The 24,719-nt window shown below is 41.0% G+C and overlaps 4 protein-coding genes and 1 non-coding gene across 8 annotated transcripts; 3 read left to right on the forward strand and 2 right to left on the reverse strand.

The window, feature by feature from the left end:
• The first annotated feature begins 803 nt into the window (after positions 1-803).
• LOC119891787 lies at positions 804-2,952 on the forward strand. Of its 2 annotated transcripts, none has more exons than XM_038703651.1 (2): positions 804-1,036; positions 1,686-2,952. In XM_038703651.1, the coding sequence occupies exon 2, from the start codon at positions 1,735-1,737 to the stop codon at positions 2,404-2,406; it is 672 nt and encodes a 223-aa protein (XP_038559579.1). In that variant the 5' UTR covers positions 804-1,036; positions 1,686-1,734; the 3' UTR covers positions 2,407-2,952. The 2 variants fall into 2 exon arrangements, with proteins under 2 accessions (XP_038559579.1, XP_038559578.1); XM_038703650.1 differs by having other exon boundaries at positions 805-1,036; positions 1,682-2,952.
• Positions 2,953-4,652: 1,700 nt separating this feature from the next.
• LOC119891784 lies at positions 4,653-6,333 on the forward strand. Its single transcript, XM_038703646.1, has 2 exons — positions 4,653-4,806; positions 5,136-6,333. The coding sequence occupies exon 2, from the start codon at positions 5,187-5,189 to the stop codon at positions 5,886-5,888; it is 702 nt and encodes a 233-aa protein (XP_038559574.1). The 5' UTR covers positions 4,653-4,806; positions 5,136-5,186; the 3' UTR covers positions 5,889-6,333.
• Positions 6,334-6,977: 644 nt separating this feature from the next.
• On the reverse strand, positions 6,978-7,051 carry trnai-aau. The gene has a single exon. It is a non-coding gene; the product is annotated as a tRNA-Ile (tRNA).
• Positions 7,052-7,080: 29 nt separating this feature from the next.
• On the forward strand, positions 7,081-9,120 carry LOC119891785. 3 transcript variants are annotated; one of them, XM_038703648.1, is made up of 2 exons: positions 7,081-7,224; positions 8,010-9,120. In XM_038703648.1, exon 2 carries the CDS (start codon positions 8,049-8,051, stop codon positions 8,736-8,738), a length of 690 nt encoding a protein of 229 aa, XP_038559576.1. In that variant the 5' UTR covers positions 7,081-7,224; positions 8,010-8,048; the 3' UTR covers positions 8,739-9,120. The 3 variants fall into 3 exon arrangements, with proteins under 3 accessions (XP_038559576.1, XP_038559575.1, XP_038559577.1); XM_038703647.1 differs by having other exon boundaries at positions 7,097-7,235; XM_038703649.1 differs by having other exon boundaries at positions 7,185-7,298.
• On the reverse strand, positions 8,943-24,651 carry ttc37 (tetratricopeptide repeat domain 37). The gene is made up of 41 exons (XM_038703644.1): positions 24,512-24,651; positions 24,199-24,299; positions 23,923-24,066; positions 23,724-23,815; positions 23,480-23,555; positions 23,237-23,383; positions 22,904-23,002; positions 22,636-22,744; positions 22,327-22,467; positions 21,622-21,720; positions 21,296-21,420; positions 20,998-21,084; positions 20,702-20,805; positions 20,438-20,564; positions 19,753-19,932; positions 19,459-19,583; positions 19,101-19,351; positions 18,887-18,989; positions 18,293-18,475; positions 17,942-18,089; positions 17,776-17,854; positions 16,963-17,024; positions 16,817-16,873; positions 16,672-16,740; positions 16,093-16,167; positions 15,714-15,855; positions 15,503-15,596; positions 15,310-15,387; positions 15,083-15,207; positions 14,832-14,955; positions 14,034-14,258; positions 13,561-13,633; positions 13,335-13,388; positions 12,991-13,102; positions 12,479-12,607; positions 12,271-12,395; positions 11,948-12,112; positions 11,008-11,160; positions 10,280-10,410; positions 9,460-9,589; positions 8,943-9,305 (listed from the first exon to the last, which is right to left on the reverse strand). Exons 2-41 carry the CDS (start codon positions 24,286-24,288, stop codon positions 9,225-9,227), a joined length of 4,713 nt encoding a protein of 1,570 aa, XP_038559572.1. The 5' UTR covers positions 24,289-24,299; positions 24,512-24,651; the 3' UTR covers positions 8,943-9,224.
• Between the last annotated feature and the right edge of the window lie 68 nt (positions 24,652-24,719).

Consider the following 24,719-nt stretch of genomic DNA (forward strand, 5'->3'; position numbering starts at 1 on the left):
AAAGCCTGGAGTGGATCATGCATTTGGTTGAAGTGTGTGCGTGTGTGTCTGTCCGCACTGAGATCGCACATACAACTGGACCCATCAGCTAAATATTTTTGTGCACCTTTATGACTGTGTGTTCAAGGACCTCTCGTGGATGTAGTGATTGACATTTTTTGAAAACCCTACTTTATTTACTCAGCCTATCATAAAGCCTAGACTTTAGTCTTTCAGCAGTACATGCCATTTTGTGATATGTGCTGTGACATAGCAAACGGTGTTCCTGGGAATCAGCTAGGTAAAAACAAGGGTTATCTAGTCTGTTGCAGGCCGTATTTTGGTCTTTGTCGTGGCTCAAAAACTGACATGCATAGAAAAGTTTGGTTTCATCTTGAGCCAGAGCATCTACAAATTAATTCCTTAACCAATATGTTATGATCCACTAAAATAAATAAATAAATCTAGATAAAACCCTGCTTTGTTACTTTCTTGACTGTAAGGGAGCCGGGAGGCTTCTTCGCATGCCTACTCTGTTTTGTGTAAATGTCACCTTTTTATTGCATTATCCTACTTCTGTTGCCACTGTTGATTCACACTTCCCCACAGAGATCTGCATTAGATTGTTTTAAACCAGTTTATTACCCTACTGATCTAGTCTACAAGTGCTCTAGGCTATATCCTAAAATCTAAAGGCAAATCACCAATTGTGAATATATAATAATATGTGTTGAATGATCTTTCCAGCATGGGGCGCTATAAGCCAGTTGTTGTTGTTGTTGACTGGAGATTCCCGCAACTGTTAAGTAGGCGACTGTATTTAAGTAAGCAAAGAAAAACCGGAAACATAACTTGTCCCGGACGTTTATGGCGAACTTATCTGTTCACTCGTTAACTCTCACCACCCTCACGGATTATAGACAAACATGTCACAAGAAAGTAGAGACTAGCCCTAAGCAGCATAGGGCATGAAATATGATAATCGAAACTATAAATGAAACCTACTGAACCGAAAGCACTTTTCACCGAGCTGACAGAAAACGACTCCTCACTGACGGTAAGGTTTAAATGTTTTAACCTTAAAGGGCCTTGTATTTTGCTAGATGCATAGAGAAAGTCAACAAAATAACCAATAAGTCATAAACAGTCGAAGAAAGATAATGTTTAGGCTGTAACAGGCTGAGACGTGTAGTACTCCTGTGTTCCGAGTTTTTATTTGACAGGTTTTTATAATGACCTATTTAATGAAACAGACCCACAAATGAGGTTATATAAGTTATCATCTAGGCCAATGGTTCACATAAACACAAAAAAATGTAAGTTACAAAATGAACACAGTGCAAATTACGACACACATAAATCTGATTTTAAACGATTTTAATAAAGTCGAAGATAGAAAATTAAAGTGAGGAGAATGGCAGTAGAAGTTTGGGTAAACATAGGCCTGTAGATTTCCATTTGCACAACTGACCTAATGAGAAACATGCATGTAAAGAGAAATACAGTTAATGATATTTCAACTTGGCTTTATAGTTACTAGGAGTGAGGGTGTAACTTGTTCTTCTTCCAAGGGGGTGGTTGAGAAGTTTGAGAACCAGTGGGCTATGGGTAAACAAATGGCTCTGTGGTGTTTACCTGCTTCTGTTAAGAAAAAGCTGATTGCTCTAAAACCTGCTTTAACGTTTCTGATTTAATTTCTCAGACAGCTGCAGATCTTTGCTGGACTTGAACAATCAGCCACATTTCTGGATCAGGATGTCAGTGCAGTTTTCTGGCTGGGAGGTGGTGGACGATGGTGCTTGTTTCCCTGGTGTGGAGCTCGGGGCGTCCCAGACACCCCAAAAGCGGGGCGTCTACAAAATGTACCATGGGACCAGCGTTGCCAGCGCACGGCTCATCATTACCAATGGCTTTAAACAGTCGTCAGGTGGCATGCTGGGAAAGGGTGTGTATGTCAGTCGTGATAAGAAAAAGGCGTATCATTATCCTCCAAAGAGTCCGATTAAGGACCGCGTGGTCCTTGAGCTACTTGTGCGTGTCGGCCGTGTCAAGCGTATTGACAAGGACGGCCATCCTATGCAGTACACCTGGAGCGCACATGGCTACAACACTGCCTGGGTTCCCCCCAATTGTGGCATGAAAGCTGTGCCCAGCGGCCTAGAGGAGGACTGTGTGTTTGACCCCAAAAGAGTGAAGGTGGTGGCCATTGCAAAGGCACCAGACAACACCATACTGACAGAGCTTCAACAGCTTCTGTCAAAAACATCCAAAAGACCCAGAGGAGGAGGTGATGGTGCTGCAGATGTGTGTTCACTGTGTAAGAGAAAGACCCAGCAGGGTTCTCAACACATCAAGCAACAGTGCTGGGAGTGTGGGAAAAACATCTGCATTCTCATGTCTAAGCACTTCTGTCCTGTAAAACCCTGACACGAGTGAGGGAAGAAGATCCATGGTTTTGTATGTGCTGGAGGTGGGGTGGAGGGTAAATTAAGTTGATATAGATTACAAGAATTCTGCATCTTTCATAAAGCAATATCTGTAATTGATGCAACCTGTATTTAGTACTCTACAAAATGTTATTCATGAATTGACACAAGCTTATAGTAAATTATTAAATGTACTGTAATGTTCATGTCCTCTTTATACTGCAATATCTTTATATTATTCTCTGCTCAGCATGCGTCAAAAATCTACTGTTTAAATAAAGGAATGGACAGGGTGTGTTCTGGCCTTGGGTGTTTGGTGATTGGCCGAATCAGAGTGTCCATCCAATTAGGCGCTCTGTGATTGGCTTCCTGCTTTCCACAGAGTAAATTCCATATATGGTTATCCTTAAGGCCTCTTACCCCTGTCCCATATTACAGCCTTGCCCTCTTGAAAATTCAGTAGAAAGTTACACAACATTTTGTCATAAAATGAAACAATCATGAAATTGAATAAAGCTAATCAAATAAAATACACATGTAAAGTATATATTGATCCCTTTGATTTTTTTGTCAAATTTGTCAAAGTAAAACATTTCTGCTTTTAAAACTAAAATGTAATTTTAAATTTTTTCACATCAGTAATCATCATCATCATCACTTGTTCACTAGTTCTTATTCTGCTTAAAACATTAATAATAATTTTTTTAAGTAATTTTAATACACTGAACAACATTAGAAACACAACACTTTTGTTTTTCCCCCGTTCATCATGAGCTGAACTCAAAGATCTAAGACTTTCTCTATGTACACAAAAGGCCTATTTCTCTCATATTGTTCACAAATCTGTCAAATCTGTGTTAGTGAGCACTTCTCATTTGCTTAGAGTGGAATGTTTGTCCACTCCTCTTTAGAGGCTGTGCAAAGTTGCAGTCAGGTCGAGCCCCCCGATGAGGACGACAAGCATGAAGATGAGCTTCCCTGAGACGTTCCTGACAGTTTGTGCAGAAATACTTTGGTTATGCAAACTGATTGTTACAGTAGCTGTCCGGGTGGCTGTTCTCAGACAATCTTGCAGGTGAAGATGCTGGATGTGGAGGTCCTGGGCTGTTGTGGTTCCACGTGGTCTGCGGTTGTGAGGCTGGTTGGATGTACTGCCAAATTCTCTGAAACGCTTTTGGAGAAAGCTTATGGGAGAGAAATGAACATTCAATTCACGTGGAACAGCTCTGGTGGACATTCCTGCAGTCAGCATGCCAATTGCACGCTCCCTCAAAACTTGCGACATCTGTGGCATTGTGCTGTGTGATGGAACTGCACATTTTAGAGTGGCCTTTTATTGTGGCCAGCCTAAGGCACACCTGTGCAATACCCATGCTGTCTGATCAGCATCTTGATATGCCACACCTGTGAGGTGGATGGATTATCTTGGCAAAGTAGAAGTGCTCACTTACACAGATTTTGACAGATTTGTAAACAATATTTGAGAGAAATAGGCCTTTTGTGTACATAGACCAAGTCTTAGATCTTTGAGTTCAGCTCATGATGAATGAGGGCAAAAACAAAAGTATTGCGTTTATAATTTTGTTCAGTGTACAATCAGGCATTTTAAAACAGGTTACTTCCATTATATCTGATGACGCATTTGTGGTCAACTGCCTCCCAGGTGTTAGGTGAACAAACTGCTTATGTGTGCATTCTGGTGTCCTGTTCTCTGACTGACACAGCTGCTGACCTTTAAAGTTCCCGTTTTGTAGCTAGCCACCCTAGCTATTACAGATTCCTGGATTCTCAAGAAGAGGAACATACAGTATTTCTTAACTATATTAATATTTCTTCTGACACTTTCTTGTCAGATCTTGCTGAAATCACATCAGTACATTCAAACCTCTTTAAACTTCAGGAATGCACATCATTTTTATTTTTGCTTCTAAGACTAAAGGTACTGTTGAGGATTGATAGTAGAAGTATCGACTGGGCACTGAAATCAAGCCAGCCTCCACTTCGATAACAGGCAAGCCAGCCCGCGCGCTGTTCTTTCGATGCGTGTTTTTTCTAGGCATTACGGTAACATCGCGTCGTAGCACATTTCAAAATAAAAGTGAGCTTCTGCTGAACATTATGCAATTGATGTGGCAGAAACGATTGAATAAATAAATAAATGCTTAAGTCCCCACAAGTATCTAAAGAAAATATTACATTCTCACAGAAAGCTTACTACATTCAGCCAAGAAGGAGGCTGGCTTGACTGCAGTGACTGGGCCCGTACGTGGATTGAACTCAGGACCGTGACGTTAGCAGCGCGACGCTCTAACAAACTGAACCAACTCACAATCTTAAATAGAAACACTTAAACGAAAGTGAAAGTTTCTGAACTAACAGAGACTACTAATCCTCACTGACGGTAAGGTTTAAATGTTTTAACCTCAAACGAAGTTGTATTTAACTAAATTTAAATAGAAAGTCAACAAAAATAACCATCAGGAAACGGTAGAAAGTAGAATTATAATGTTTTCACAAAGTGGGGGATTGCCCTGATGTGATTAATAAAGAAACACTAACCGAATAAGAGTGCACTGAAACTAGCAAGGTTAGCAAAGAACAATAGAAGAAACAAGGCCAGTTGATGTGTGTAGCACCTCCCAAAATCAAGGCCATTCAGAGTGCATTAAATAAAATACAACTGGGCCAGGCTATAACATAATGCCACATTTCTAAATTCATTTCTTACAGAGCTGCAGATCGTTGTGCGACTTGAACAGTCAGCCAAATTTCTGGATCAGGATGTCTGTACGATTCTCTGGCTGGGAGGTGGTGGACGATGGTGCTTGTTTTCCTGGTGTGGAGCTCGGGGCGTCCCAGACACCCCAAAATCGGGGCGTCTACAAAATGTACCATGGGACCAGCGTTGCCAGCGCACGGCTCATCATTGCTAATGGCTTTAATCAGTCACCAGGTGGCTTGCTAGGAAAGGGCGTGTATGTCAGTCGTGATAAGAAGAAGGCAGAACGTTATCCTTTGTGGAGTCTCCCTTCAAACCGTGTGATCTTTGAGCTTCGTGTGCGTGTTGGCCGTGTAAAACGTATTGACAAGGACAACCATCCTCTGCAGCTCACCTGGAGCGCGCATGGCTACAACACTGCCTGGGTTCCCCCCAATTGTGGCTTGGCAGCCGTGCCCAGCGGCCTAGAGGAAGATTGTGTGTTTGACCCCAAAAGGGTGAAGGTGGTGGGCATTGCAGCGGCACCAGACAACGCCATACTGACCGAGCTTCAGAAGCTTCTGTCAGAAACATCCAAAAGACCTGGAGGAAGAGGAGGTCATGGTGCTGCAAATGTGTGTTCACTGTGTAAGAGAAAGACCCAAGAGGGTTCTCCACACATCAAGCAACAGTGCTGGGAGTGTGGGAAAAACATCTGCATTCTCATGTCTAAGCATTTCTGTCCAGCCAAACCCCGACACAGGCAAGGGAAGAAGAGACCTTGAAAAACGGAGTGGAGTTGTGATTCTGAAAGAATCCACGTCCATATGGGCTTTGTATGTGCTGGGGGCGGAGTGGAGGGGAAACTAAACTGATTTAAATTACAGGATTTCTGCATCTTACATAAAGCAATACAAGTAACTGATGCAACATGTGCTGGACATGTTTAGGAACCTCTGGAAGTGATCTACAAAATCTTATTCATGAATAAACAACAGCTTATAGTAAACCATAACATGTACTAAAATGATCATTTTTCTATTTCTACTGCACTTGCTTGACATTATTATCTGATCAGCATGCATTATGATCACAAGCAATGAAGATGAGACACTACATGTAAAGCAAAATGTCTTTATGAATTATTGTACTGAAATGATTTAAATTTACTATACACAGCATCATGTAACGAAACTAAAGCCAATAAATGTCATTGTTATATTAACAGACCCATATTGTCCAGTTTGATATTATTGCAGGGAATATGTTCACAATCAAAGCTGTGATGAAAACTAAGCAGCCATGTCACTAACTGTGACTATATTCAGTTTCCTATGCATGTGCCACAGCGAGACAGACCCACTGGCTGCAGTCTGAAGTGTAGCTCAAGATATGAGGAAAGGCTGGAATATCAAATCCACTTTTTTTCAGCCTAATACAAACATAGAAAGGGTTTCCCACTCTTTATAACTTTATATGACACAAACGTGTGTAGTTTGATTTCTAAGGGCAGAACAATGGGAGTAAAGAAATGTAATGGCCTTGTTATCTGGGACCACTAACTTACTGTATCTGCTATAAAAAAAAAAGGGAAAAAAGATTCAAAACGGGGCATTTAGCAGTGGTCTACAAAATCCCAAACAAAGTTACAATTGATCAACACAGTGAACTAGCCTCAGTCTTCTAATTCATGCAGCTCTCATGAAATGTTACAGTACAAAATTCAGTTTTATAACAAGTTAAAAAAATAGGCTAAATTGGGAGGTAGAATTGTCATTTATCTTTAAAAGGTAGCCTATTAGTTGCCAAAATTCATTGCCAGCTTCTAGGACTCAAGGTTTTTTTCTTCAGGACAGGTCGAGAAAATATACTCTTGGCCCGTACGGGGATCGAACCCGCGACCTTGGCGTTATTAGCACCACGCTCTAACCAACTGAGCTAACCGGCCATGGGTACATACGACTTGTCCACATAAATATGGAAATGAAGTTGGTTTACTTCTCTTTCAAAGCGAAAGTCAAAGTCGATACCGACAAACATACAGTAGCCTATATTAAAGTGTAACGCTACAGAAAGTGAAAGTTATCGAGGTTACAGACTGAAAACGACTTCTCATTGACGGTAACGTTAAGGTTTGTTAACGTCAATGTTATATCAGCTTAAACGACATTAGGCTATATTTCATTAGATTAAAGGTAATTTTAGTTACTAAGTAACTAATACTAGTTAATTATCGTTAAGCTAAGCTAAATTACAACAGTTTTACTAGTTTTAACGTTAGCCTTTAAAGACTTAACGTTAACGTTACATAAATTGTAAATGTGCCAGTAAGTCAAATCCTAACGTAAAAACGCCAGTTTTGTTAAGAATGTGGATGGTTTTCTGCAAATGAAACTTAGAACTTAGTCGTTCATTTTGGTGACAGTTAACGTTAACTTCAGCCTGTCCTAAACTCACAGTATAACCTAGCTATTAGCATATGAGGGGTTAACTCGTAGCTTTAGAACGACACTGCAAACGTTTTTATATCTTGTGATAGCTTTTCTGAAACATAGTGCCTCCTATAGTATTAAGATAGGGTCTCAGATTTTGTTAACTGTTCTTCATAACGTTACAGAAATCTATTAGCTACCTGAAAGACATTGTACAGACTTTGAAAAATTGTGACCCTCTAAATATGGAGGGAATTTGGTCAAATCTGCTATCAAAATATAGTTTGTGATCAAGTATAACATGTTTATAGTGTCATTATAGCTTAAATTCATAATTGGGACTATGATGGGTAACAGAATTTGGTGGAACACTGTTCATCTACCACATGACACCAAACTACATGCAGTTGTAAAACATGAAAAGTGACACACACATTTGTTCTGAGCGTCCATCTATGTATTTATTTCTCACAGAGCTGCAGGTCTTGGACACTTTCCCTTTGTTGAAGCAGGATGTCACTGCCATTCTTTGGCTGGGAGGTGGCCTATGATGATGACTCTCCTCGTGCGGAGCTGGGGTCATCTCAGGAGCCCAAAGACAGGGGTGTCTACACCATGTACCATGGCACCAGCATTGCCAATGCACGGCTCATCATTTCCAATGGCTTTCAGCAGTCGCCCCGTGGCATGCTGGGAAAGGGCGTATATGTCTCTCGTGAGAAAAAGAAGGCAGAACGTTATCCTTTAAACAATAACCTTTCAGACCGCGTGGTCCTTAAGCTACGTGTGCGTGTTGGCCGTGTCAAACGTATTGACAAGGACGACCATCCTATGCAGTACACCTGGAGCACGCAGGGCTACGACACTGCTTGGGTTCCCCCCAACTGTGGCATGAAAGCTGTGCCCAGTGGCCTAGAGGAGGATTGTGTGTTTGACCCCAAAAGAGTGACGGTGGTGGGCATTGCAAAGGCACCAAACAACACCATACTGACAGAGCTTCAACAGCTTGTAACTAATAGTCAGAGAAATCCCAGCGGAATATATGGGGGTGCAGCGTCACAAGGTGGTGGAGCTGTGGATGTGTGTTCACTGTGCAAGAGAAAGACCCAGCTGGGCTCCTCACACACCAAGCAACAGTGCTGGGGCTGTGGGCAAAACATCTGCATTCTCATGACCAAGCATGTTTGTCGAGTTAGTGTCTGAGAGCGTGTTAAGGACAAACAGTGCTGTAGTGAAACAGATGGAATGAGAATCCAGGTCCATATAGCCTTATTAGGTGGAGGGGAAAACTTAAGAGTAAACATTATTCTCACCTCAAAGTATAATACTACTTAAGTGTGATTTTCTGTATATTGACAGATCAGCATGCTTAGGATTATGTGAAACCAAGAGGAGACAATCTATACATACTGAGCAAGATGTCTTTATTTCAGCCTTAATGTTGATATTGGTTACTTAATGTGAAGTGCATTTTGAAATTGTACGCAATAAGACTCATGATTTTGATATATTGAATTCATTGACACTGTATAATGTAAAACCAAAGAATCATGGAAAGCCAATAAAAGTTATTCATGATATCAGACCCAAAATGTCCAGTTTGATATGATTTGATATGATACAGTCAGCCTGTGGATAAACCTAACACTAAGCAGGAGGATTTCACAGTGATGCAGTTGTAGACAAAATTCAGGATGAAGAGGCGGCAAGCAGTGAGTGAAACTCCAGCAGTCTTTGATCTCCATTCATTTTGGCATGGTGCAAAAGGTTCTGCAAAAAAAGGATGAGAATATATGTTCACTCTCAAAGTTGTGGTGACAAAACCGTGTTCACAGAAGTCATGGTTGGAAACAGACTAATATATATCGCTACAAAAATGATTCAATCTAGTGCCAGTGCAGGTATGAGGCAGGTCTGTGCTCACATTGATTAGCTCCTGGTCGTTTTTGGCATGCAAGTGTCTGAGGAGGTACCAGCTGGCCACCTGCACCACTGTCACTGGGAAGTCTTGAGAGGGGACAATTATCAGCCTTTCCAACAAACGCCTTGTTTCCCTACAGAAGACACACAGAAATAGGCAAAGGTATAATATGAGCCCTGTTCCTTGTTAACCAGAATCATTTCTATTGCGTTGTCTGGATGTCTCACATACCCAGGCGTACATTTAGGAGCAGAGATTGTAAATGAAATGCATTCCCAATTGTGCGGCCTGTGTTGTAAACGACACCTATTCTCATTAGCTCTTGAAAACATAAGGAATTGGATGAATCTTATTTGTTGCCTAGCTGGAATTAGCTGGCACAAATGTCCTACTTCTGTTTTCCAATATTTCCGATAAAATTGAACTCCTCTCTGGCATGAAAGGTCCTTTTGGCATTGTTATTATGCTTGGCACAGAGGTGTTCCTGCAGCATCACTGAAGCAATTTAGCCAGTTCATGATTGGCATATTCCTCAGCTCTCTCATGAATGTAGCATTCTAATTAAGTGTCCTGGCTGGACTGTGAGGTAGCGACAGAAGGCTATTATGTCAGGACATGAAAACTTTGCTTTGGAAACTGCTTTGCACTTCCAAAAGTACCAACATCTTGAAAAGAAAGATTGAAGTACAGATCTCAAGTTTCCGCAATCGTCTGATTCATTCATTCACTTTAGATAATCCATTACACTTATACACCAATGGGATAAAATCATTTGCATACTACCTATGGCAGTGAAAACAAAACACAACACAAAAGCACTGACCTAGCAGCCATCTTGGTCACATACTGGAGCAGGGCCTGGAAAAGAAGGGCCACAGGGCATGAACCCAGCTTCAAGACCTCAGTGGTGGCTTCTAGTATCAGGGTCGTCCAGTCGTTTCCTGGGACACCCGCCTGAGGTCAGATCACACAGTGTTAAGAATAAAACTAGCTATGAGAGGCCAAAATTAAGTTTTATTCATCTACTCAACTTGTAATGTTTTTAACCCTATTGTTTGCAAACAATATGTATAACACCTGCCTCCTCTGTGTAAGTAATTGCTTTCAGAGGAGCAGTGGCTGTAATTTAAAATAATGTGATATTCACAGGGTTATCAAAATGTCAAACAAAAAAGAATTGTATTTCATTATGGTAGGCCACAATGGGATTTGCTCCAGTGTGAGCAGTGCACTAAAAACCACATCCACTCCAGTTAAAAATCACAAAAGCAGCTTCTTGTCTTGTTTGTATTTCCACTGATCCTCTAGTTCTGCAGGAAATTGACCCATCTTTCATCTCTACCTTGTTTCGGCCCATGTGACAAGTGTGTAGACAGGAGCTGCCTCTGGCCTCGTGTGTGAGTAGTAATATGCAAATCTTCTTATTCCTATTATTCTAAAACACTACTAGTCCTTGTTAAAATGTTCCTACTCATAGCAAAAAAAAAAAAAAATCTCCGATAGCTGTGCTGTAATAGCTGTACTGTATCACCCTTAAATGCAGGGACTCACCATACAGGGTCCTAGGGCAAGCAGGGCTAGTCGGAGAAGGCTGGCTACCTGGCTGCTGTGCAGACCGAGCTGTGATGCTACCTGCAGACTCTGCCTATAAGCCATGACTGCCTGAACCAACAGGCCCTGGCTCCGATACACCTCAGCCAGCCACTGAGAGAAGGAGAGTAGGAGAGTGACGGGATGATCAAGGACGAGTAGTGAGAATGGGAGATTTACAGAGGGTCGGGTGGGAAATATGAGGGGTGAAGAGAGAGGTATAGGATGTTAGAGGCAATGTGAGATAACAATTAGAAGGAGAGAGGAAAATTGCTTAAAGTTGATGCAAAACTGAGACTACTGGTACAAACATGCTAGTATTTTCAGCTAGTAATATGATACAATGACTTCTCATAAATTAAGCCAAACTTCACGGACAATTATTTTCATTACATAAAATAGCTGACTGCATGTTGATTCAGTAATGGCTGTAAGATGACTTATACAGACACAGAATGATATTGCTACACAGTCTGTAACATTTGTGGTCTCAAACAAGCAACAATCTGCTAATATGCACATGGCTTAAAGAGAGAGCCTGGTTTCGTTCGAGCTTCTCCCCTGAGGGTAGCAGTCATTTGATTATAAGTGCAGCAATCTGAGGTCTCAAACAAGGCACAAAAATGGTCTTCATTTAACCAGTGTCTCAGTGGAAGCAGGACAAAAAGGTTTTATCATCAATACAGTTCAACATGACCTTAATATTTAAACCAGCAATCATCCAAGACTGGGACCATCAATATATGTTCAAGCCTCGCTGTGTAATAGAGAAGATAGAGGTAAAGCACTGTTTGTACTATTATACTACTACTGCTTCAAATTAAAGGAGCCATAGCTTGTCATTAAGTTACTGCAATACAAAAACTGGTGCAACATCTTAAATGATGAAGCGTCCACTTACGTGCCATGCACCAATGTTTGTGGGGTTCGCCATCACAGTGCTGTTTAGTTGCTCCAACACAGAGACTGGGAGGATGGTACCCCCACTGGCAACAAGGAGACGCTGACACTGTACCTGTCTCAGTGACAGCATCACAGCTGGGTGTTCTGGAGAAACATTCAGCACCTGGGAAAAAGCAGGCAGAGTATGAGGAACACAGCAATGGACAGAAGAGATGATGATATGAATGTGAATATAACTGGTATTACTTCATCTATGTAATTTCAGCCTAAAACAAGTGTAACCCTTTTTACAATTAAGTAATTTAGAGAATAATATCTCACCTGTGAGCAGAGGGCTTCTGCCTGCTCCAGCTTTCCCCCCAGCGTGAGACCAGTCACTGCCTGTTGCAGTACCCAGCCCTCTAGAGTCTGGGCTAGAGGGCGCTCCACCTCCTCCACACTACGCACTGGAAAACAGAAAGGTGACAGTTATACATGCAAATTGCACAAAAAAGTGCAAACGGCATAAAACACACACACACACACACACCTTTCTCAGAAACCACCGACATAAGGATTTGCTCCAGTCCTTGTCTGCAAGGAGCAGAACCTGAAAGGTAACAGGAAGTGTTTTCTGTGTGACAGGCAGCCATTAATCCCGCCCATGTTGCTGGATCATCTGAAAGTAGAGACACAAGTGGAGACTCAGATCACATGGACTTTTCAAAGTGTAAAGTAGCTTTACATTTTCAAATAAATGTATTTATTAATGTATTAATAAGGACAAACATAAGGTAACAAGCTTCTCTGTGACACAAAGCTGCAATACTTCAATTATACTGTGTATTTGATGGATGGAAGAATGGTACCATACACAACATTTAATTAATCTAAATAAGAGAATTTACACAAATGTATTTCCTAATATTAACTTTACCTCACTTCTTTATGACTGATTTATTTTCTAAGACATACATTTTTTGAGTTTCCACTGATAAGTGTGTGGTTGTATGTGAGTTAGTGTGTGTGTGTGTGTGTGTGTGTGTGTGTGTGTATTTATACCAGGGCAGAGCAGAACAGCTCTCTGCATAGTCTTCAGTGCATTCCTCTGACTGTCCTCTCCAGAGTGTCTCCCACTAGCTAGCTGGTTTACTCCACTGTACAACAACGCCCTCTGCAGGCACATAAGTTAGATTAACACAGTTTAATATACAGTATTTTTTAATGCAATCTACATCTACAGTGTAAAATAGATTACACATTATAGAATCCAGGCAAAATAACATGATCGTACTGAGTTTCACTTATAATAGCAGTGAGGTTAGACAAAGTGTCAAATAAAAGAAAGAACACAACAGATAAAGATACACAAAGCCATTTAAACATCAATTCACCGTCACTCTTACCTTTCCTAGGGTCATACTGGAGAGACAGGCAACATGACCAGCCATCGCTCCGCCCTGAAACACACAGCAAACAAAACCATGAACCCTTCCACTATAACTGTCCAGCAGCACTACAGCAACAGCTTTAGAGGCTGCTCAATTAAATGTGTGCAAATATAATAGACTTGGGATGTGTGTAATGTTTGTGTGTGTGTGTCTGTGTCTGTGTGTGTGTATGCAGCCTTACATTAGCCTTCTTGGGGTAGTACTGTGGTACCAGTCTGGACAGCAGTGCCCACAGTGATGGGTTTCCAGGATTGCTGTAATAATACAGAAAAATAAGACAGACAAAGACTTTGTAGAATTTGTACCTTCTGTATAGGCTTACCCCATAAAAAGTATTATAAGAATTATTATGTATGTGATAATACAGTCTCAGAAGCAGAGAAATGTCTATCCAAAAATGACCCCAAACTAATGATAGTAAATGCAGTGATACATGGAATCAAACTTATAAACCTATCACACTACCAAGTTTTTGTGCAATCCTCCACACTATGCACCTAAAACAAGGTGTTAAAGGCTCAGTAAATCTGGCCTTTAGTGTCAAAAGTTTATTTTGAGTACATTGATGTATAACTTTAATTTTAAGTCAAATCAGTTACTTAAGGGTACAGCACATCAGTAGGGCACTCTAAACGCATAAAACAAGCAGCTTACCTGTGTACAGCTCTGGAAGCCTCTCTTTGCACCGCACTGTAGTTGCCCTGCAGGGTTAGCAAGGCGCAGGTGAGCAGACACCGCTGCTCTATAACATTCCCAGAGGCGGAACCTTGCTTCAGCAACTCAGTCAGGGCAGCAGCAGCTAGTGTAGCATCACTGTGGACCAATCCCAGGGCACATAAACACAGCAGAGACTCTGAGATTGGCTCCTTTAACATCGAGCTGTGGAGACAGAAAGCAGAGAGATAAATACTTTTAGCTTGAAAGCAAATTCAGTGTAAGCATAGTCACACATTATCATCATGTGGTAATAAAGATTTTCCTTGGCACAATCAAATGGTTTTGGGAAGGTCGGACAATTTGCTGTCAAAGAGCATCCTTTTAAATGCATCATATTTACATGGTTCTTTTGCATCAAGCATTTCCTAATAGTTTGTCTTTCAGGTTTGGTAGTTTGGCATCAGAGCTTGTGAATCCAATACCGTTTGGCCACAAGCACTTGAGCAGTCCCTGACTGAAATGGAAATTAAAAAAGCCCAAATTACATTATTGCATGAAAATGAGTAAAAATATCATAGCTTTGACTACATTATATTGCCCTACTCTCAGAATTATAATGCAATGAAAATGTATTCATCAGAGGTGGATTATCTATCTCTAGTAAGTGTGAAGTTTAGTTTGAAATGAAGACTGGTCAGAAAAACGCACACTCAATCAACCTATACAGTATTTTTAGTTAGTGGACAAAAATGTGATAAACCACTGGTAACGGTCCAGACAACACTGTGGACTCACCATTTAAACAGCAGAGTCTTAGCTGAGTCTAGGTTACCATCCCGGTGCTGAAGCAGGGCCAGGGCTGTCAAGATGTAAGCCTTCTCCTTCTCACTGGAAGCCACAGCCAAGGCACGTTCATAGGCTAAAGTACACACACACACACACACACACACACACACACACACACACACAGTTTATTAAGTTCAGTCACTCTGGCATGTCAACACATATACAATCTCTAATTTCAGTTTGTCTCTCCCTGTCCTCACCGTTGGTGCTCTCTTGGATGAGTCCTGCCCTGCAGTAGGCCAGAGCCAGCCCTGTCAGCTCACTCAGCTCCTGCAGTGAAGTGGAATTATAAACATGCGCTGCCTCCTCCCACTGGCCCGAGGTGCTGCAAATGACACAGTAGGACATACAAAGAATGGAGTTTGGCATATTTGTGAAGTATAATCGAAGATGGTTAAAGTACATTGAAAGTTGAGTAGATTGTTACCACAAAGCACGGCCATAGCAGCCCAGAGCAAAAGCCAGCTCTTCTGTCGAGGACATGGGCCGAAGCAGTTCTACAGCTCTGAGGAAAGAGAGTTAAGATTGAGAAAGGTGAATGATCTTTTGTCTTCCATTATTTTCTTGGTACACCACTGCCTCATATGTGAGCTGGTGGTCAGTGTAATTCAGATAGACACCTTTGGTAAGCCTGTAAGGTCTGCCTCTTGAGCTGCAGATGCTCATTCAGGTAGCCAAGCATAATGAAGGCATCGGGGTCAGACTGGATCCTCTCTGACAGAGGTGCAAAAGAAACGTCATGTCACACATCTATCTGTAACACATGACCCAAATACAATCAAGGGATCTGTGAATCCTGCATGTGCATCAACTCACAAATATATGCGGTACCTGTGTACTTGCTGAGAGCCACCTGAGCAGCAGAGATGGCGTTCATCTGTACTATGTTGTAGCGGTACAGTTCAGAGTCCCTGTTGCTCTTATCTAGCAGGGTGGAACATACCCAGTAGGCATATCCTTTCACTCCCTCCATCTATCGGGAAAGATGAGTGATGAGAGAGATGTAGATGAAGAGGGAGAAAAAGCAAAGAAAGCCAAGGCATAAACATAGTCTGACAAAGTAGAAATAAACTATACAAAAAGCAATATGCTTATAGCTGAACATTTAGCAGAGTGACAGAAAAAGTTGAAGCAAACATTAAACTGTTATTAGCCTGCTAATTAGTGGGTATTATAATAACAACCCCAGTAGGTTTGGGAGGTAACGCACATGTGTGCGGAGTTCAGTGGTGTGCCTGAAAAGATCCATGGTGTCATAGCTTCCCACTCTCTCTGCTATCAGCGCCTGGTGGGAGGACAAAAGGATAAAATGATAATTTAGGCAGATAAAGACAAAGAGGCCAACAAGAGAAATTCACTAATTCTTCTTATAAACTAACTTTATTCTTAACAAACCTTGTACTCTAAATTAAACTTCATTTAAGCCAACAACATATTATATCTTATCCAACAACTGAACTTAAATTCATTGCATTGGTAAATATAACTAATGAACTGAACTACAGAAAGACCAGAAATGGCTTCTTCTCTGTATTCCTACACTTGTACTATCTCAAGAAAACCTGATTATCTTACAAACTTATCCTTTTCATTGTTAGTTTTACCATTAGATTTTGCCTGATTTTTAATATATGCATGCATATATTGTACAGGAAATATATTTGTATGTGATAAAGAAGGCTCAACCCTTGGATACTCTGAATTATTAAAAATTTGTATCTCCATTTCTTCGACATGATCAATTAAAGTGACCTTTAAACATTTTCTCATGATCATGATGTCTTTGTACCTGTCCAATCCAGCAGTTGACATAAAGTGGCTCCAAGGACTGGGCAATCTTGAAGGCCTCGTGCGCAAGCTAAGAAAATAAGACCAGACTTTAACAACCACAACTATGAAAACAAAACAAACATAAGAAAATTTATCACACACACCTCTATATTGTCCTTTTTCAAATACAGGGTGCCGAGGTTGGTCCAAGCAACAACATTCTGTCATGAAATATTAAGAAGTCACATTAAAACATCAGAGTAATTTCTGAGAATACGATTCTTCATCTGAACAAATGTGCAGTACATACATTTGGTTCAACTTGTATGGACTTGATGAAGCAATGTTGAGCCAGAGGGAAGTTCTCAAGACCTGGTGTAACAAATAGAAAGTGACAAGATAAAACTGCATCAAGTTCCTGTGACACAGATCAATCAAAAGTAATTGTATTAATCAGGGGAAAAAAGGTGTATCTACATACATAGTTAGGATTTGATTTTCTGTCTGGCTATTAATTTAAACCCTAAGCTAACGCCACAACCATTTTCATATTTCTAATGTATCAGATTCTATTTTTATTATACAGACCCATGACTTGTCCTAAATACTAGTATCCTAACTACTGCTACTAGTATCTACATTTTAAAGGCAATGCAATTAAAGAGGAAAGTAGTGTAATCGTTTCTTCCTCGGGGCACCAAGTCTGGTTGGTACAGCTATCTCTGCAAGATTAAAGCTTTTTTAGACACTGAATAAAACTTTATCAAATGTCTGTAGGTTACCCGAACCAATTAAAATGGAACTAAATTGTATTTCAATGCGTGTAATAACTTATTTCCTGAAGTAAAATGAAAACATTTATTGTTGAAGCCACCCTTCTTACTGAGCAGTATGCTGTGCATTTGGAATACAAAATATTGTTAATCCTTTTTAGGCTGACAGAATAAAAGATGTAGCTTTACACTAACAGATGCCAGCAGTTCCTTGCAATTTCACAGTGGGCGTATGTTGTTAATTTATAAGGGCAGAGCAATGATAGTAAAATAAAATGTAAAGGCTTTTGCTTTTTAAAATAAAATACTCTACTTAGAAGATGCAGTCAATACTGCATCACCTGCAATACCTTTGCTCATGGAAATCACTCCCAGGGCATTCCAGTAGCTATGGTTCCCACTGTCCATCATAATAGCCTTTTTTAAACACTGAAAAGAGAGAAAAAAAACTCTAAAAAGACCACCTCTGGGAGCAAACGTTGCTAAACTGTTGCTGGGCAGCATTCTGTGAAATACCTGCTCAGCCTTCTCTAGGAGCAGAGTTGGGGAGTTCTGGTCACCCTCTGCAAGGCAGGGTAGACTGGACTGGCGGTAATAGTTGAGTCCTAAGTCATACCAAAGGCTGGGGACCTCAGACATCAGCTTCAAAGCACGGGCGTAACACCTGCAGACACAACGATGCACTTAAATTAATGTTCAGTGTGCAGATTCTATGCTTGAGTATGCAAGGGCAACAAAAAGACCCTTATGGCATTAAAGCTATTCAGTGTCAACTTGTTAGTGTACTGATGGTAAAAATGTATTATCTGACAGAGTAGCAATGGTATAAGCAGCTCGGAAAAAGTCAAGGCCTGTTTGTGGTCATACCTCTCACCGACTTTGAGTGTTTGGGCCTGGTTCAGTTTGTGGCTCTGGGTGCTGGGGTCTAAACCAGCCAGCAGGGCAGGCACTAGAACCGTGGCTCTGTTTGGCGACACGGTGCTGACTGCAGTGCAAGCATCTCCCAGCAGCTTCCACAAACAAGACAAGTCTGGACGCAGCTCCACAGCTCTGATGAGTACAGAAATTTGGAAGGATAGATGAATGAAATCGAAGAAACAGTCTGTGTGATCCTGCGATGTAATGAATCACAGAAAATTTATTTACTCACAATGTGTATCAGACAGACAAGGCATCATTTGTAAATGTAAACACTCCGTATTTGTATAGCGCCTTTCTAGTCTTTGCGACCACTACACTACATTGCATTCACCATTCACTCACAAACTAACATTCACACACATCATACACTGGTGGAACAGCCACCAGGGGCAATTCTAGTAAGGACACTTCGACATGTAGCCTGGAGGAGCCGGGGATTGAACCGCCAATCTTTCGATTAACAGGCAACCCGCTATATCTCCTGAGCCACAGCCGCCCTTATTTTAAGATTAACAAATTAAACAAATCTCTAGTCATTACCTGAAGAGGTTCTGTATGGCTTGCTGAATGAGGTCAATGGCTCCCCAATCTCTGCAGTCTTCCATTAAACTTTTTGCCAGAGACAGCTGGCACTCCCCAAGACCTGAACAACAGATCATATCAATCTTTTTTTTTTTTTTAAATGCCCAGGTTCAGTTCTCAGACATATGCAATAAAAAGCACAACATTAATATACATTGATACAAACACCTACCTTTAAGAGCTGGAACATAGTCCTGCTGTGCTGTGATCTGCAAGTATTCCGCAACCGCCTCCGTGAACTTTCCCAGGGTCTGTTTAATAGCAGCAGCCTGATAGACACAGTAGATGGAGGAGGGTTGAAGCTGATGGGCCTTACCAAAGGCTTTCAGAGCCGCTGTGAAGCTCCGGCGGTTTAAGTAGGCCTCACCTAAACACTCCCAACACACCCAGTCCTCAGGGTCTGCTCTCAGAGCTGCCTGCAGACTAAATATAAATTAAATGGTCAATAATGCTTACACACTTACAATACCTATGATAGCGTTGAAGACCTGAGATAATACATTTTACTGTCTGAGATTTTAAACTCTTACTCAGCTGTAGCTTGCTGATGCTCGCCGACCTTCAGGTGGTATAGCCCTCGTCTCATCCAAGCCCATTTAGCTGAGCCTGGAGTGGCTTTCTCAATCACTGACTGAAGTACTGCTAAGGCAGTGTCCTGCAGCATTGAGGGAAGAGGACAGGAAAATATAAAGGGAAGATAGGTAAAAAAGGAACATGGGAGTGTCCAAGACAAAAGAGAGGCACCTTTAAGTAAACACTATAACAGAGTGCCAACACCGCACATGAACGTTGTGGTATTTTGTGACGGTTTGCCAACAAATTACCATATCGTCCTGCTCCATACTGAGATCCACTGAGGCAGCTCCAGACTCAGCATCATCGCTGTCCAACTCAAAAGCCTTCTTATAGCAGCCCCGTGCCCGGCCACGATCATTTGCCGCCTCCCTGTAATAATGTCCAAGGTAGCGGAATACACAACCAAGTTGTGGGTCTAACTTTGCAGCCTGAAATGGAGAAAGGAAGCTTTCAAACTAAGATAACATTTGGCACTTCACTTGACTTCAGGCAATAAAAATCATGTTGTGACATTTCCCAAGTTTATTTGTGCACGAGTTAAAGCTAGGGTAGCTAGGCAACGTTGGAGAAACTAGCAAGAGAGAGCAAGACTTTGAAAGTATTTAACCGAGTAAATCCCACCCCATCCTGCACGCCTCTTTCTGAAGCCATTCCCCCAAAACACTTTTTCACATGCAATGAGTGCACGGACAGAGTGCACGCAGGGAGGCAGTTAGACAGGAAGGAAATGATTGGCTGTGTTTGCTTATTACAGTCCTGCAACAGCCATAGATTTGTTTTGTTTTGCTTCTGAAATAAACTGCCTACCCTAGCTTTAAGTTTTAATGTTTTATCTTTGATATTTGAGAGATTTAGTGAGTATAAATGAATATATCTCAGAATACAAATCTCCTCACCTACCACAAATTTCAAAATTTCAATAATTGTAATAACCTTGAGCAAATGTGTATGAGCTTTGCTTCGGTCTTTACGGGTCTCTTCTCCCATGTCCCAGTAGAGTCGTCCCAGCAAGAAATAGTACTCTCCACAGTCTGGGCTCTGGCTAGCTGCCTTTAGGAAACTAAACAACAGAAGAGAGAAAAGTTGACCGTGGAGAACTAAACCTTTTTGCACCACACAAATTATTTTATTTTTTGACAGTGTGCAGTGCTAGATTAAAAACACACATGCACACAAAAAGAAACACGCAGTTTTTACCTTTCCTCTGCCAGCTGCTGCTGGCCCTGAGCCAACTGACCCAGTCCTCTCAGTACCAAGCCCTCAGCCAGGTTAGGGTTAGATGCCACCAGCTCTGATGACACCTACATGATGACACAATAGTTCACTTTGCACAATCCTATCTTGTGTCTAACACAAGAGACAGACATGTATTTCACGCTGTTATTATTTTTATTACTATTAAAGTTACACATTAAATTATTTACTGCAATAATGTGTTTCCTATCAATCTGAAATTTTCCCAGACAGAAATCAACAGGTAAAAGGATTTCAACCTTAAGTGCTTCATCAATTTGTCCCTTGTTAAGGTATGCACGTCCTTTAAGGGCTACTAGAACTAGGTCTTCTCCAGCATCTGGGATCTAAAAAAAGAAAAGACAACAAACAAATAGGATATTTACGATAATAAGTGGGACTACACATGTACGTCCAAGGTTACAGCTGCAAAATAGATTCATAGTAAACCCAAAACAAACAAAACACTTTTAATGCTGAATTACTTAATACATAATTATCTAAATTCAAAATTAGAGAACATACAACATGCTAAATAGTATTAGTCAATCACATTACCTGTGAAAATGTCTCCAGAGCAGAGTCTGCTGCCTTCTCTCCTCCACTCCTGACTAAAGCCTCGAGTTTCAGCCTAAGCAGTTTGACCCTCAGCTCTTTATCCCCGGACACACACACTGTCAGACCTAACAGAACCAGAAACACAGTGACGTTCAGTATCTGCTTCGGGGACAAAAAACAGCTGCCGACGGTTGTAAACATCCTTGATTCATTTGCGAATGAACTCTTGATGAAGTCTGATTGGACAATTCTTTTGGACTAGCTGGATCAGTGATTACATGCTGTTGTGAGGTCATCTATAGTGATATACAGAAGACTAAACATACCTTGGGAGCATGACATAGCACTGTCTGAGTATCTGTGCATTTTAAACTGAGCTTCAGCCAGACTGTACCATCCCATACTGCAGCTCATTTTCTTCAAGCCTAATAAAAGAGAAGAGACAGATCATTGGGAGTTAGCATCTATTTAAAAACAGCAATGGTCATGAAGTGTAAATCTCAGTATAAATCTTTCAGGAGCCTTTTACATTACAGAATCTATAGACGCTTTCAACAGTAACAACATAAACAAACGGTACTGCGCATGTTCGTTACTCTGGCCCAAACTTAACTTCCAGCAGACTTCTGCAAGCAATACATAACAAGTAAATAACCTTAGCTGCCAGTCTAAGAAAAGAATCGTTACTTGGCCAAACTGAAATGTGATAAGGTCACACTACCAGACCTGCTGAACAAAAATTTGAGACAAGAATGTTTTTCTACCGACCTGTCTGATTTACCGCAGTGTTTCCCACAGAATGACAGCGTAACTGTGGCGAGCGTGGCGGCAGTCAGCGCTGATAATGTGGTGGACCGCCACAAATAAATGAATGTATGGGAAACACTGTACTTGATATCACTCACCGTATTAGCCAGTAAACACAAACCCAGTGATAAACAAACAGAACGGAAGTTAACTTCGGGCCGGGCACGTCACCTTGGCAACGCATCCGATGAAAGAGTCTATAATTTGTTGATACGCAAACTAACCTTGTTCAAGGTAATTAATGGCATCTTTAAATCTTCCTTCTTCCAGTGCTTTGGTGCCCAGACCCAAGTGACCTAATCCACTGTCAGGAACCAGACCCAGAAGCCGGGAGAAACAGCTTACTGCATCCTTGTTCTGAACACCTTCAAATACAAACACCGCATGTATTTAGTGAGACTGACTGCAAAAGTCAAAGATTCCCCTCAATGCCTGAATGTGACATTTTAGTGCATTTTATTGGACAAAACTCTTGAATATCTATAAATCAATCATTGCATTCTGTGATTTTAGATTTTGACAACAGTATCTACCTGTTTTGAGGTAGTGAGAACAAAGGACTTCAAGAGGATAACTTTGGTCAGGGTAGAGGGACAGCATGGACTCGCATGCCTCTTTCAATTTAGCTTCTTCTTGTGGCAGCTATGGTAAGACGAGATTCATGAGGAGCAGCTGATTAAGGAAATTATTGTACAGGGCTAAATATGAGGTATCTACTTTTCTGTTATCTTTGATAAACATGAAGACCTTGTTCTTGCAATTATGTGGTGGTGACACAGACATCAGATAAGGTGCACTTACTTTAGAAAGACATTTGACATAGTCAGCTGACACCTTCTTGTGTTCCTCCCCTGGTACAGGATCCATTAGAACCATTGCCTTCTCAAATGCTGTGATTAACTGATGACCACGAACAAACAAAACAGTTACCAAATGGCAGATGGCATAAAAATACATGCATTAAATACAACATTAAGAGCACTCAAAATATTATCTTCATTTGTGTCTATTAATGGGAGAGATTTGAGCTATAACCCTTTAGGGCTAGTAGATTGGAGAGGGTGGACTCTTATGTGTTGCAGAAAGAAACACAACACGGCGCTGAGTTTCTTTCCACATTTGGGGAAACCTTACATGCTGGTGAGTTTCATTGTCCTGCTCTTCTTCATTAAGGCAGTCTGAGAGGAGTTGGGTCATCTGTTTCCATAGCTGCAGTAACTCTTTTTTTTTCACAGCCTCTTCCTCCTTCAGCTGAAGGAGCTGCAGCCAAACCTTTGCCAACTACATGCAAACATACAAAAGCATTCAAATGTGTGAAAAGAACACAAAAAAGTGTTGTTTTTTTTCACTGACTGCACGTGCCTCTAAAATACATACCATTAAATATTCTTTGTCAGACTGATAGATATCTGACAGCTTTTTGATCATCTCATAACATTTATTTTTGTCAGAGCTGTAAATGGAAAACATAACGAGAATCAATAACATTACAAATCAAATGTGTTAAATTAGTCAAAACTATATTTTGCTAAGAAATCACAGGGTGGGTGCAAGTAAATACTAGCATTATCACTTCCTTTGCAGTTAAAAATTATGCTGAAGAGAATTTCCCATGTTTTACCTTGCATACAGATCAACAAGCTTCTGATAGACATTAGGTAGCTCAAGTTTGAAATCCCACTGATCCGTCTTCTCATAAAGATTTGCCAAGCCCTAAAACACAAATGCATTTTTGACACAGTTCATAATGACCTGGGGAGAGTGGTAATATAATATGAACATCCTCAGCCTCATAAATTCACCCATTTTACGCTCCTTACCTGCCATGCCAGTAGCTGCTCAGGCTCCAGCTCCACAGCCTTTTTATAAGCGGTCTGTGCCTGATCTGGCTGTTCGAGTTCACTGGCTGCCAAGCCGATGAATACCCAAGCATTATAATTGTTCTTCTCAAGTTTCAAAACAGCCTAAAACCACATTGAAGAGTGCAAAGTCAGCAGCTATACATCTCTACATTGCCTTATTCATTACCCAGACTCCTTGGAACATATGCACATAAAGAGCCGATACCTTATGTAAATGCCTCACTTTTACGTTACCTTGCAGTGTTTTAGAGCCTCTTTGAACTCTTTGTTTTTTATGGCCTCTCTGGCACTTTTCAATGCTGTTTTCACTTCTTTATTAGACATCTTGTAATTATCTGAGTGAAAAAAGAGCCAAAAAGGTTAACAGCTGACTTGACAGTAAACTTTTGACTTAGTTAGCAAGAGTTTATATTAACTTAACGTTAACTAGTGTTGTTAGCAGTTTTAGCTAACGTTAGCAACCGTTAAACACATTTTAGCATTAGCTGAGTTTGTCAGCGGCTCTACACTAACGTTACGTATTTTGGCAAGAGAACTGGCTTCAAACCTTAATTGATACATAAGATGGTTTTTGTCCAGTTGGTTGAGCTGTTACACAAATAGGGTTTGCAAATGTGAACTAAAATTTGAGGCAGCTCCTGTTTACGTTGACAACTTGCCCTGCTCTCGTTGGCTGACACGGAAGTGTAACACAAGCAGCTTCACGCCGACTCCGTATTTTCAAAATAAAACGACTTCCAGCGTAGTCTACTCAT

This window comes from Micropterus salmoides, unplaced genomic scaffold, assembly GCF_014851395.1.
Source record: "Micropterus salmoides isolate LMB-PRFRI ecotype aquatic unplaced genomic scaffold, ASM1485139v1 Ms_hic_scaffold_7, whole genome shotgun sequence".
Taxonomy (NCBI): Eukaryota; Metazoa; Chordata; class Actinopteri; order Centrarchiformes; family Centrarchidae; genus Micropterus; species Micropterus salmoides.